Source organism: Vanacampus margaritifer, chromosome 10 (genome assembly GCF_051991255.1).
Source record: "Vanacampus margaritifer isolate UIUO_Vmar chromosome 10, RoL_Vmar_1.0, whole genome shotgun sequence".
NCBI lineage: Eukaryota > Metazoa > Chordata > Actinopteri > Syngnathiformes > Syngnathidae > Vanacampus > Vanacampus margaritifer.
In genome coordinates this window covers 9,431,515-9,445,870 of record NC_135441.1, presented here as the reverse complement: position 1 = coordinate 9,445,870, position 14,356 = coordinate 9,431,515, and the positions used below count along the sequence as shown (strand labels likewise).

General features: G+C 39.4%; 1 protein-coding gene across 2 annotated transcripts; it reads right to left on the bottom strand.

Moving 5' to 3' along the window:
* Positions 1-1,420: 1,420 nt before the first annotated feature.
* Positions 1,421-13,759, bottom strand: LOC144059599 (moesin a-like). 2 transcript variants are annotated; one of them, XM_077578790.1, is made up of 15 exons: positions 13,659-13,759; positions 12,755-12,802; positions 12,467-12,550; positions 12,302-12,397; positions 12,020-12,142; positions 11,136-11,209; positions 10,966-11,049; positions 10,747-10,893; positions 9,420-9,516; positions 9,054-9,217; positions 8,813-8,943; positions 8,484-8,641; positions 7,896-7,988; positions 2,751-2,984; positions 1,421-2,231 (listed from the first exon to the last, which is right to left on the bottom strand). In XM_077578790.1, the coding sequence occupies exons 1-15, from the start codon at positions 13,665-13,667 to the stop codon at positions 2,067-2,069; spliced, it is 1,707 nt and encodes a 568-aa protein (XP_077434916.1). In that variant the 5' UTR covers positions 13,668-13,759; the 3' UTR covers positions 1,421-2,066. The 2 variants fall into 2 exon arrangements, with proteins under 2 accessions (XP_077434916.1, XP_077434915.1); XM_077578789.1 differs by having other exon boundaries at positions 11,136-11,287; positions 13,659-13,758.
* Positions 13,760-14,356: the final 597 nt, after the last annotated feature.

Here is a 14,356-nt window from a genome sequence, read left to right as displayed (position 1 = left end):
TTTGCGGTTTTACGAGCAAAGAGTACATCAGCTGCTATATGTACTTTTTTTTTTTGTCATAACAACAAAAGCACATGAACAGAACTCGGTCGTAATTAGGAGATTCTGAGTGGTAAGGTCCATCTTTCCCTTAGCAGATTTTTAAATTAAATACACACCAACTAATTACACAACAAGTGACACCTGGACAGGACACACGTGGCTAAGGGAATTGATAGGCTGAAAACAAGGGTGTGGGATGACAAGCAACAGGTGTACATGATCATACTAAAGGAGACAGACACTGACAAGAAACACAAGGAAAACATAACTTGCTCCAAAAAGAATTGGAATCAAGAGTTATTTGAAGCCAGAACCGAAAGAAAAGGTGCCGTAGTTAACCCTGCTATCCGGATCCTTAGAATCATCATCACTTTAAACCTCCCTTATTGCGCCCGTCCCTGACTTTGTTGCTCATTTTCACTTATTTTTCTCTTAAATGTTGTTGGAAAGAAAGATGAGCTCAACTACAGGTTTCAGACCTACCTATATCTGACTATCAAGTACACAGGTTTTGATGCATCACTAAATTACACATTACAGCCATGAGCAGCATTCTGGAAAGGCAGTTCAAGATCTTGAGTGTGTGTGTGTGTGTGTGTGTGTGTGCGCGCATGCGTGCATGCGTGCGTGTGTGTGTGTGTGTGCGCGCATGCGTGCATGCGTGCGTGTGTGTGTGTGTACGCTATAGTTACTAGCACACTATCCAAGTTGAGAAAAACCAAAAGTATCTCTGCCAATTAAGGCTTTGAAGTTCGAATAGGACTATGAACATAAAGACAATGGAGAAGGTCTCCTTGCAGGCAGATGCCTCAAAATTATTGGATTACAAATGCAAGAACAGAAACTGTGGGGGGGATGTGATAAATTTGCTGTAATAGTGAATAAGTGTGAGCTTGCGTCATTTATAATAAATGTGTTAAAGAAATCAGCACTGACGGACAGAGAGAGCGGAAAGATAAAGTTGACAGTGAAATGAGACGGGATGCTCTTGGAATGGAAATTCCAAATAGTAATATAAATAGTTCTACTGCAGTCTGACAGAAGGCTTCTTTTCTAGTTTATTTGGTGACAGCAAAGAAAAACAATCAACCGTAACCAGAGGTGAGTAAAGAAAGATCCGTTTAATGCTAAGCTACTGCAGTGGCCAGCTCACATGCCGAGCTTTGACAGAACATTTCACGTACTTCCCTTAGAAAGTGTACATTAAACAGCAGATATGAGTGACTTAGACTTACTTATTGGTATTCAAAGTTTGGAAGTCGTCACCACTAGATAGATACAAAATGCATAATCCACACACAGAACTGTATTTTTGTTGAAGTGTGTGATTTGTCACATTGAAAATCATGCAACACAGACAAACAAACAAACACTGTCAAAAGCTGTCTCTGTCTATTTTATTTAGATGAAAGAAATACAAATGAGTATTTGCTGAGAGCAATATGAAAAAACTTAAAGGCCAGTGCTGCAGCTGTAATAAGAAGTCCGTAAACCAGAAAAGACTGCTTTGGTACATCATACACAACATACGTAACTGCACAATTTCAGATCTAATACAAGAACTGTGTCAGAAATTCTGTCTGTTTAGTTTTCACCGACACTGACAGAAGCGTATTCAGTAGTTATACGTGTCGATATTTCTACCACCAAAATTGGCTAAATAAGGAAAAGCTAAATATTAGAAACCCTCCCAGAATTGTTACATTTATTTGACAGTGTCAATCAAAGCAGGCATTATCTTTAAAAATGCCATGTACATTTGACAAATATTATGTATTTGCTCTTATTAAATTGTGTGGGTGTACTCAACATTATAGTTAGAGTACGTTTGCAGTAAGTAATGCAGTTTTTTCACAGACTAGTTTCAGATGCAAAATTGAAAATCAAGGACAGTAAATAGTATTATTGTTGTTACATTAAGTCTATTCATTCATTCTTAGATGCAATAACGTTATCAATTCAGTAATGCTCTACTTTTCTGTTTCTCTATTTAGTTAATCATTCAGTTCATCAGTGGACATTCCTCACATGGACTCAAATTCATCAATGCGCTGTTTGGTGTTGCCCTGACGAATCTGACGTAGAGTCTTGTATTTGTCACGTCCGGCCTTTACATTCTCAGCATGGATCAGGTCATTTGGGGTCTTTTTGCTCTCGTCTATGGCTCGAGCAAGCTCGGTACTCAGGAACTGAAAGAGAACACAAACACACAGAATGAAATCCTCATAGCTGAAACTATTCAAAAGCTTCAGCCCTCTCCCCACACCCCTGTCCTCCCCTCAATCCCAATCTGAAAACATCCTTTTGTCCGTCGTTATTAAATCCGTTTCCGTGTTGGAGATTCTATGCAACATCATACGGTATCTTGTTTTGCTTGGGAAATTGAGTCCAGTTTTATTCCAGGAGCAATAGGCTTTGAATGGCAGGCTATCGGCAACATTTTTAATGATGTATAATGCACTCAGTTCCTCAAAAAAATTCTCTAAGTGGGAATTGAACTGTCAATTTAGCAACCATTTGTATTAATAGAAACCCCAAGAAACAGCACAAATAATGGACACCGCTGCATAAGAGGAGGCATCGACACTGTTTGAGGACCATTATTTATAAAAAAAAATTTAGTGATGGACAGACATATATAGTAACTCTAAATATCAATAATATGGTTCCAAATAACTGCAGCTGGTTCAATTTTTTTGTATTCATACCTTCAAATTTTTCTGCAGTCTCTGGTTCTTCTGGGCCTCTGTTACTCTTTCCTCCTCACTGCGGTCGCGTACCGTGCCGGGAGACATTAACTCAGCACTCGCCTCCGCACTGCTCTCATCTGTCTCGTCGTGATCGTGCATGTGAGGGTGAACAGAATCCTGGATGTGGATTCCCATGATTTTAGACTTCAGCTCTTCTTTGGTTCTCTCTAAATCAGCTTCTACCATCATCGCCTGTCAACAAATACATTTATATATTCAGTGAAGCGGCGGCCATATACTGTTACAGTATGTACACAATGAGACAATGATGTGTTTTTAACTCATTCACTGCCATTGATGGCTATAGATGTAAACAAATCATGTGAACTATTTCTAATCGCTTAACATTTTTTCATTTCATTAAATTTTTTAGGAAAACCTAGATTTTTTTTATTGTACATTTATAACAGATATAAAATTTGTGATTAATCGTGAGTCAACTATTGAAGTCATGCGATTAATTACGATTAAAAATGTTAATCGTCTGACGCCCCTAATTTTTTATTTATTTATTTATTTAAGCGTCAGGCGATTACATTTTTTAAAATTGTAATTAACCACTTGACTTCACTAGTTAACTAACGACTAATCACATACTTTATATCTGTTCTAAATGTACAATATATTTTTTATAGGTTTTCATACTCTTATTAACTAAAGTGGAGAAAAAAAATTAAACTAATAGAAATAGTTCAACTGAATTTTTTTAGGTCTATAGCCGTCAATGGCAGTGAATGAGTTAATAAGAAGGCCATGACCACTTTATGTCAGTGTAAAAGCTCATTTGCTCTGTTTCTCCCACTAGAACTATTAACCTACTAGAACTGATCATCCATTCCTGCATTTTCTATTTGTCATCTTCATGGTCATGGCCTGGGTGAGCTAGAGCTAGAGCTTATCCCAGCTGACCAATTTACACACCCCAATTCCAATACAATACAAAGATTTCCAAATCCGTTTCAACTTATATTCAAATGAATACACTTCAAAGGCAATATATTTAATGTTCAAACTAATGAATACAAATATTTTCACATTTTGAATTTGACTCCTGCACTGCATTCCAAAATAGTTTGTACAGGGACAATAAAAGACTGTGAAAGTTTAGGAATGTTTAAAAAAAGGCCTGCTTGAAACAGGGTGGACAGGTAAATTGGAAACAAGCGAGTGTCATGATTGGGTATAAAATGAACATCCCTGAAAGGCAGTTGTTCACAAGAAAGGATTAAACAACCGGACTTTTATTTAACAACTTTCACCATCTACAGTCCATAATGTCATAAGATTCCGAGAATCCCTAAGAAATCTCTGCACATAAGCGACAAGACCAAAAACAAACATTGAATGGCCATGACCTTTGATCCCTCTGGTAGGACTGCATTAAAAACAGCCATCAATGTGTAAAGGAAGTTACCATGTGGGCTCAGGAACAGTTCAGAAAACCATTGTCAGCAAAGACGGTTTGTTACAACATCTAAAAATGCAAGTTAAAACTCTAGCATGAAAAATGAAAGCTACATTCTCTGGACCCCATATGACATGGACTACAGCAAAATAGAAAAGTGTGTTTAGGTCTGAGGAGTCCAAATTTAAAATTGATGAATGTATTCATTCATCCTCTTCCAAATCACAAGTGGTGGATGCTGGTAGTAGAATCCGACATGCTCCGGCCTTGTTAGTGTGTTGCTATGTTGTTTGCACATGAGCATAATCACATGCTTTAGCCTTTAGGCTACAACGTTTTTGATGTGTCGAAAACTATTTCACCCGAGCCACTTGATCGGCCCTATGTGTGCGCTGTTGGTCCCTTGGCGCTTGGGTGGCCGATGAGCTTGCCGTCAGTGTTGTCAACTCCCCAGTAATTCATCCTGCAGGTATCGGCTGTCCTAAAGGCCTAAATACACCAATCTGACGTCGGCCAAATGTGACCAACGCCCACCCCCTGTGGCGTTGGCCCAAACGTCGGCACGTGGTGTAGAAAAATGATGTAAATACACACCGCACTTACACTGACTATTACGTACCTTCAGGGCATGCGCGAGAAGTAATACCCCTCTGTACCATCGGCGGCAGTAGTCATTATTCCTAAAGGCAACTGGCAACCTCTTTACGGGGGCGGGATATAAAAACGTAAACAACTCATACCGGTGTTGATAGCGGCATCGGGGTAAACGCGGCGGCCAGCTGGTGAAGCGAAAACGGGCGCCGGAACAAGCTTCGTCCCCTTCTCGTTCCCAAACACATGGATGTACTCCGTTGTGGCATATCCTGGACCCTGTCGACTCCTGGCTGCTACCGATCGTCGGTTCACCCGAAAAGTTTCGGCTGTGCTGCCCTCCGCGTTTTGGATGCGGTGCCGACCTCCAGCTTCTGAAGGAGCTTCCTCGACACCGCCGGACGGAAGGGCCATGCGCCCCTGCTGCTCCCACAAGGATTGCGCTGTTAAATGCGCGGTCATTGACAAACTAAATGTTTATTTTGAGGGAATTTTTCCTTTCCAACAACTTGGATTTCCTCTGCCTGACGGAGACCTGGACTGTCACTGGTGAATCTACCGCTATGATTAAATTACTACCGCCTGACTGTGCTTACTTGGACGCTCCGAGGACGTCGGGCCGAGGTGGAGAAACTGCGGCTATTTAAAAAAAAACAAAAAATGTTTTAAATGTAAATGATGTCTATTTACCACATCGATCACAGCTTTAAAGCCACCTTTTTTGAAGTTGGCCAGACTGTCACTGTGGTCATATACCGACAGTCTTTAAACAACTTTGCAAATCTTTTTGCCAAAATCATGCTGAAATATGATCATATCCTCTTTATGAAACCATAAAGTTGAGTTGAGTACGAGAGTACTGCTGCCATGCAGGGCGCTGCCAGGTCCACTATGAGCAAATCGGGGGTTCAGTGTCTTGCTCAAGGACACTTCAACATGGTCGACTTGTATTTGTTGAATGGCAGTCTGTATTTATGTTTTGTTAAAAATGGTTGTGGTGTATTGGAAATTATATAGGAGTTAGATTTTTTTTGGGGGGGGGGGGATGTGTTGCAAGCATTAAATTCAAAATAAGTCAGTATTTGCAACAAAAAATAAAGTTTATAAATTTAAACATTAAACATCTTGTCATTAGTGTTTTCAACTGAATCTAGGTTTAAAGGGATTTGCAAATCACTGTATTCTGATTTTATTTACGTTACTTATTATGTTTTACTCAACTTCATTGGAATTGGCATTTGCATTTGGATTTCCCCCCATTTGCGGCTCGTTCTCTAGTGGGGTTATTTTAGTTTTTTTCCTTGCCTTCCTGGGGGTTTCATTTAAGATCATGTGATTAATATTTGACAACTGTGGGCTTGTGAAGCCCTTTGAGATTCTTTTGTGATTAATTGCTATAAATAAAACTTTCCACTTGAATTTGACAACTGGCCTTGCATAGCCCCCCTTTCTTTCAGTCATTGTCTTGTTCTTTTTCTTAATCTTTTATACTGAAATTGGTTCACTTTGTTTAAGTGGAGACAGCTTAGACAAGTAATTGACTCATTCATTTCTCAGTGCGATCATGAAAATCTTGAATCCTGAACAGCAACCCATCCTGTGTGCATGAAAGAGTACTATCTCCTGGTCAACTTTTTAACATCTGGTCGGATACAACTATACATAAAAAACAGCTGTAGATATTGAACAGGTGTTCAGCTCATCCAGCAGTTCCAGTTGTTGTACCTCTGTTTACAAAACTGAGCAACCTGGACATATGCAGCTCACCGTGCATCTTGGTATAGTACGTCAGCAACACAGAATGTCAGGATAGGAAACAACTCAACACAACTCATCCTCAACACGTGGACAGCCCAGGGATGTGTCCTAAGTCCCCTCCTATTCTCGCTCTTGACTGCTCTCCCATTCACTCCGTCAACACCATTTTTACTAATGACGCCACCCTTCTCAGACTGATCAGGTTGCATCTCAGACATTGGTATGAAATCAACAACCTGGACCTAAATGCAGCCAAGACAAAAGAGGTGATCATGGACTTCAGGAAATCCAAGACAGCTGAGCATCCCATCCTCAATGGAGAGGAGGTAAAGAAAGTGCAAAGCTTCATATTACTCTATATCTCAACAAACCTCTCCTGGTCCACCAACAGCACGCATCAGGAAAGCATGTTAAAGACTGTACTTTCTCAGAAAACGACGCCAAGACCAGCTCCCCCAGCACCTGCTGATAAACTTCTATATTTTCACCATGGAGAGCCTCCTGACCTACTGTTGCAGAAGTTGGTTCAACAGCTGTATTGCGAAGGACAGAAAGCACCTGCAGTGGGTATTGTCATGAGCATATGTTTATGTTGGGTTGCTGTGGTTTTTTTCAGTTGCCGATCACTTTTTTTTTTTGCCTGCTCAAAAAAAAAAGTTTTGTTTTGTGAAATCATGTTGTTCATGCAATAGCATGAAATACAGCTTTACTTTCTATTGTATTTTTTTAATGGATTTAATGTACATCCAAACTTTAAACTTCAAATTTTACACATTTAAAAGGCAAGGGACTGCTTTTTTTATACATTAAAATTATTAATAATTTTAGTTTGCATAGTTTGGGAGTCAATTTAGGTTTTGGGAATTATTATTCATATTAAAGAAAAACTTTTTTTTAAACATGAAGTGAAACATATTTCCAAAGCTTTTATACATTCAATTGGTATTACCTATCAAACCTGTGAAGCAATGGGTAACAAAGCCGGAGTATCTGAAGAAAACCAAGACAGGAAGAAGATACTAACACCAAATATTTTGGTGTTAAATTATGGGGACAGAGATTCAGATTGTTGTAGCAGTTAATGAATATTTTGATATAAAGTATTAATGACACATTTAAATGTGAACATCCAAATGCAGGGTTCCAGATTGTATTCAAAAATATATTCACTAGGCTGTGGTTTATATTAAATGCCACAAATTTGTCAATCTTGTGATATTCTTACCACTGCTGGATTCCTTGCTTCTATCTATCTTAGCATATATCCTTTTCACTGAGTAGTGTCAGACATCCCTCTTAGCTCATTTTTGATTCATCCTTTATCTGGCTTTATCTCCATTAATTCTCACCCTTTTCTGCCATCTCATTGCCTCCTCGTCCTTTTTCTTTTTGGCATCTTCCAGCTGGGAGATTTTCGATGTAAGCTCTGCCAGCTCAGTGGCCTATCCACGTGCACACAAAAGGGGAAAGAGTTAAGAGTGCTCCTAATCTAAGGTCACTGTGCTCTGTCTGTTGTGACAATAGGTTTGTGTGGGTGCGAATGTGTGCCCGTGTGAATGCAGTCTCTTGGGTTGTATCGGGGCAAACTTGGATTAATTTCACTTCAATAAGCAAATGTAATACATACTTTTACCAATTCACACATTAGTGTAGCAGCTCTATTTTATGTGAAAGCAGCCACAATAGTGAAGCAGTGCAAGGTGGAGACTAGTGAGACACGTTAAGGTGTTCGAAAGGCAAGAAAATGCTCTCAAAGAGATGAGTTTTCAAGAGAGTCCGTGAAGTACTGTAGAAGGGATGCGTTTCCTCTGGCAGATTTTTTTTTTCCCACCTTCAAGAGTAATCAATGAGTACCAATGGACATACGTGTGTAGGAATGACATACTGTACATGAACTAGCATCTTGGTACGTATAATGGTTAATTGTGGATATGTACCAGCTCTTCCTGACTCTTCATCTCCGACGGATGTTGTAGTAGGGCTTCTTTGGCCTGCATGGCAGCCCTGTGGTCATTGTCTAGACTCTCAGCTTCCTTCTGTGCAAGCGTCCTCTCTTTCCCTAACTCAAGCGCTCTGCGAGTCTGCTCCTCCAGCTCTGAAATACATCCAGCACACATAATACAGAACACAGCATATACACCGACACTCTACGATACACGTTATTGGGGAGAATTCTCAAATCATTAATATTTCAATATGGTAAGCCACTTTTTTTTAAATGTACGCAAACACAAAAAAAAGGGTTGTATTAAAAAAGTTGTCAGACCATCTTGAGCTCTCTTTGTCTGCTCTTCAATCTGTCGCAATCTCTCCATCAGCTCCATGGTCTCCCGAGCAATCTTCTCTGTTTCCTTCTCAGCGTTTTCACGCTTTTTTTTCTCACTCTCAAGCAGAGCCCTGACAGTAGAATTGTGCATAAATACACGTCTGAAAAGAACTCCATCCCCTGACAGTTCTTCCTTAAGTACAGAGAACACACAGTAAACTGTAACATCATTGCCTTTTACCTCTCCATCTGCCTCTTGTTCTTCTCCTCCCTCGCCTGGGCCTTCATCTGCTGCACCTCAATGGTGTCCGGTTTGCGCCTGCGCATGTATAAGTCGTGGTTTCCCATACACAGTGCCAATATGCGTTTGTTGATACGAAGACGAGGTACATAGAAAACAAAGTCCTTTAACACAAAAAAAGCATCATTTAGTTATGGTTTGCTGTATGACACGACATTTAGCATCTACTTGATTGTGTAGTTTTGATATTGTTGATATCCTGGATATCCATGTGCCCGTAAAATACATTAATTTCAGTACAAACTGAGATTTACGCAGACGTGAAAATTATAATTTTAATAATGCACTTTTGCAGGTATTCCATACCGGAGATTTCTTGTCAATAGGTTTGATGACAAACTTCTTATCATTGAAGGAAACATTTCGGATCTCACTCCAAGGGAAACCAATCTTTGGGGTTAGCCTGCAAAATATTGGAATAATTACAGTTAAGTAAAACAATACACAATGAGTGTATATCAATATGATAATTTCATTATGACTCAAAACAGGCTTAACGCAGTAGGTAGTGATGTTTGATGAACGTATTTCCCTTCCAATCCAGGACTGCGTAAAATTCGATCAATATTGATGGCAGACAGCAGTGCAAAACAAAACAAAGCAAAATGAAGGCAAATAAAAATACGTAGACAACAACAAATATGTAGCGTTAGCGGTCAAACACTTTCTATTTTATAACAATTGTGTATCATAATACTGTCATTTAATGCAGTGATTCTCATCGTATAGTGAAAGGCAGAAGAATTATTCCATTGATGGCCATAACAAGTCACGCATATAACAGAGAAAAATCGTAGCTTCCGATGAGCATTTTTGAGTAAATTCAAATTGTGAGCAGCCTGCAGCACCAACGAAACGACAATGTACTTTCTTCTGTCCAAGATGTCGCCTCTTCATAAATTGATTTATTCTGTATTGTGGTTCAACCGGAGGAGTTTCACAAGTTTTTCTCGCGTTTCCGCAAACATCACAAAGTGTGTTTTGGCTGTTTGGAGCTGAAATAGCTCAACACAAGACTTCGTTTACGCTCTGCCGTAACACCATTGTACAGCCTTGGACATTCAGTCATTAAGTGACTGACTGAGCAGCGTCGTGTGTCACTGCTAGTGTATCGAGTCGTTGTATCGATTAGACAAGACAAGATTTTTCGCTTTGTGACTGTTAACAATAAACATTCTGCTGAATGACTGAAGTGTCAAAACTGGAATCCAACACAAAAATAAAACTAGGGATGGGCGAGTACCAATACCAGGTATCAGTATTGGGCCGATACCCAGACTTATTTCAAGGTAGGACACCATTGGCCACCCCTTTGTGACCGTTTTACAATCAGGAACTAGAATTTAGAAGGATAGAAAATTGCTATTCATTTTATGCAATTCTTAGTACAAACGGTATATTGGACATATATAGGTCTTTCTTAAAAATTGTCTGTCTTTTTTTTTTGGGGGGGGGGGGGTATTTGTAGCAAAAGTACTTGTGGTATCGGTACTTATTATTGGTATATGTGACTGCTCAAGAGTTGAGTACTTACTGGTAAAGCTCTGAAAACAAAAAAATAGTAATATTGAATGTCCCTAAATAAAAAAGTTCCTAAATGAACAATTGTACCAGCTGGGAGTTGAATACCTACTTGTCCATTTTGTCATATATGTTGAGGCCCAGGGCGTCCACTCCCAACCACAGCTCAGTTCCTTTCTTGTTCTTGATGCTGAAGTAGTTGACCCCATACATTTCTAGATCCTGGGCTATCTTCAAGTACTCCACCATGGCGTCCTCCCTGTGACAAGCAGTCATGCCAAATGTGATGAACGGCCCATTTGCAGGGAGGGGTGGATTGACTCAGGGTTACCTTAACATTCCCTTGTGCTCTTGGTGCCACACTTGAATTCTTTCCTCCCACTGATTCTTATTCAGTTTGTGCTGCTCTAAAACCCTAGGTTTATCACCAAGATGACACACAGTTGGAATTCAGATGACTGAATAAAGTTAAAGTTTGTATCCGGAGGATGGACTGACTACCTTTGGGGAAGCAGCTTCTCTTTTGTTAGGTATCCTGGTACGTGATAATCTTTCCTGTAGTCACCATGTTTGATCTGAATCGCATATGAGGCCAAAAGAACAGCAGTCTCAGGTGGACAGTAAATGTCGTCATTTAGGATGCTCTCTTTTACCTAAAGTAAAAAGAATTGCAGTTGTTCATTGCTAGTACATTTATTATAACTCACATACAGAAGAAAAAAAACATGTCACAGTTGAGGTGTATTTGGTGCACATGGATCCATTTTTATGCACATGAACTCCCTTGTGAAAAACCAGAGAGAATAACCTTATGCCTGAGTTGTTGGGAAACCTCCTGAGGTTTTTGTGGCATCTGTTTTAGCAGTTGAGATTCCTGGTTCATCTGTGCATCAACAAGGTACCACTTTGAAGCTAAAACTAACTACACTCTAAAAATGGGTCCAAAATGGAATGATCCTCTACTTGAGTCAATTTGACCCAAATTTTTGAGTTGTTTTATACAAAATTACTCAAATTTTTTGACCAAAGTAAAGGATCTAACCAATATTTACACGTTGTTTTACACTAAAGACCAATTTCTTGACTCAAAGTTGGGTCAAATTAACCCATAAAGTGGATCGTCCATTTTTTATCCAAAATTGGAGTACTTTTGGCCCAACTGTTTTTAGAGTGTAGTTGAAAGTGTTTTTTTTTTTGTTTTGTTTTGTTTTTAGTTTCAAATAACTTTGAAGTATTTAAGACATAAAAATCATGTGGAATACGTAGAAGGTATGAAGAATTTCCTAAATGTTTCCAACTTTTTTGAATTGTGAAATAGCAAATTTAAAAACCTAATTTCGTGTGTTTGCTTTAAGATCACCGCCCTCGTTTGTGTATTCACTAACCTGCAGAAAGAAAAGACGTTGTGTTGCCTCCTGGATGAGTTCTTCTACAACATCCTCAGGGTAAAACTTCCCCCTGAACTTTATCAACAGAGGGTTGTCCCTCTTCACATCCTGAGTGGTCACCTGGGATTGGCACCCACCAACAAAGGGATTAAAACAGCAAGCAGCTAATTAACCTCAATGGATCAACAAAGTCACGTTCATTCGTGAGCATCTGTCAAGGGTGGGGGCAATCAGCTGAGTCATGTGAGAGATATGCCAACATGTAAACTTTCTTCTCACCCTTTTGTTGAGCTTCAGCCAGGTGGAGAAGCTTTTGCTGTCCTGGTACTGGAGACCAAAGAACCAGGTTTCCCTCAGCCCAATTGTTTTCACTATCTAAACGGAACAACACGGCATAACATTACTGTTCAAAAAGGGACTTTTAGCAGGTGTTATACAACGTACCTGATCAAAAAGTTGTTTGCCGGTGGTGCTGGGCAGGATGGCAAATTCCAGCTCAGCGTCCATGCTCGTAACCCGAACATTTATCTGCCGGAAAACATAAGACACAGGAGGAAAATATCGCCTTTGTGCAATCATCTGTACTGTGTCACTGCTTTGAGGAACATGATGAGCAACAACTGAGTGAAAATGAACACTACTTATTTTCCATTATCTTTGTAGGCTCTTTGAAATTGAGGTCAGTTTGTTGGTTCTTGGACAGGAAAAGGACCAAAAAAGAGTGTTCCTTACATTCTTCTGTTCAACCAGGAGCATCCACTCACAAGAGGTTGGTGGAGGCTACAATCAAAAAATGAAGCCCAAAGTAGATTTTTAGATGGGGTTCATTCTATAATAAATATTCTGTAGTGAATGGGTCAAAACTTGGGGTGGGACAAAATATATTGCGATATTGTGTTGAGGTCATTTTTCTGCCACTAGGTGGCACAATTGCATTTGTAACACAGTGAGAGCTCAGTACATTTTTCTTTTCATATTAAGAATAATCTCTATTTTTTACATGGAGTTGTGAAATTCTGCACATTTTTAAAACTGTAAAATACAACTTAACCCCAGTCTCCACAAATATACGCATTATTATCACACTTAGTAGGGCTAAATTTTGACGTGGACGTGTCTGTTGCATTGCAACTGGAATTCCCCCAGTACAGGCTTTCCAAGTAAGGGGAAGTCATTAATCACGCGTGGGAAAAAAATTGTGGTGTCAAAGAAACTTATATTAATGCACTAATTTTGACACCCCTATTATTATGATATTGTTATCATTGTTAAAATATCATGATAATATCATCTGCGATTCCCACCCCTAGTCAAAACAATGTTGACTATTCAACACTGCATTTATAGCCTACAACTTTTATTAGAACAACGTACAAAAGAATAAAAGGGGAAAAAATGGTTTGCTAAAACCAAGACAGTTCTAGCAACAATAACATCCAGCAAAATATACAGCTACCATGCAATTCTTGGCTCACATGAGCATATTTTACAATGTATTTGACCTTGATCCATTTTAGATTACGGTGCCTTATTTAAAACCCTACAGGCAAGGATACTAATTCCAAACCACCACACATACGTCCTCAAACATATACATTCACAGTATTGACACAAACAATAAAAAGTTGCTACTCACAGTTGACATTTCTCTTTTTTCTTATCTGTAGTCCTTCAGTAGTAAAACAACTCTTCTTAGGCACGCTTGACGCCTTTTCTCTGTGGAGTCATATGAAACTGCTTGCAATACCAACAAGGATTAGACGGAGTGAGAAAAGACCATTGTATTGTTCCCAAGTACCTCGCTCTCATTTAATCCAAAGGCTGCCTGGGGTCCTAGCATTACTTAAAGGCAGATCTCATCTGAGAACACTTCTCCTCATTTCATTTTGGTCATGTGTCACTTACCTTGGGCTGACATAATCTTTGTCTTCCACAAATGGTTTGATTTGAAATTCCAATACATAGAAAGATAGAAGTTGTCATAACAGCAATATTTACGGATGTACACTTGTGTAAATAACGTGGAAATTTCACCTGTGGTCTCTCTATTGCTTTCATTACATGTGTAGCCAAAGTAACATGTATGTTGTTGTTGAGACCAGATGAGGTGGCTTTCTCGGGTACTGTACTAGACAATAGGTGAAGAAGAAGCAGGTGAAGAACCACGACCACCAGGACTGTGATGTGGATTCAGTCTTTTACCTTTTCGAATGTACCGTATTTGAGGTTTTTGGCCAATCTATACCAAAAAGATGTCACAGTTTCTCGCTGACAAAAGGCACAAGGATGAAGGGACATGGTCTGTTTGATACATGACGACCCCACTACCACATC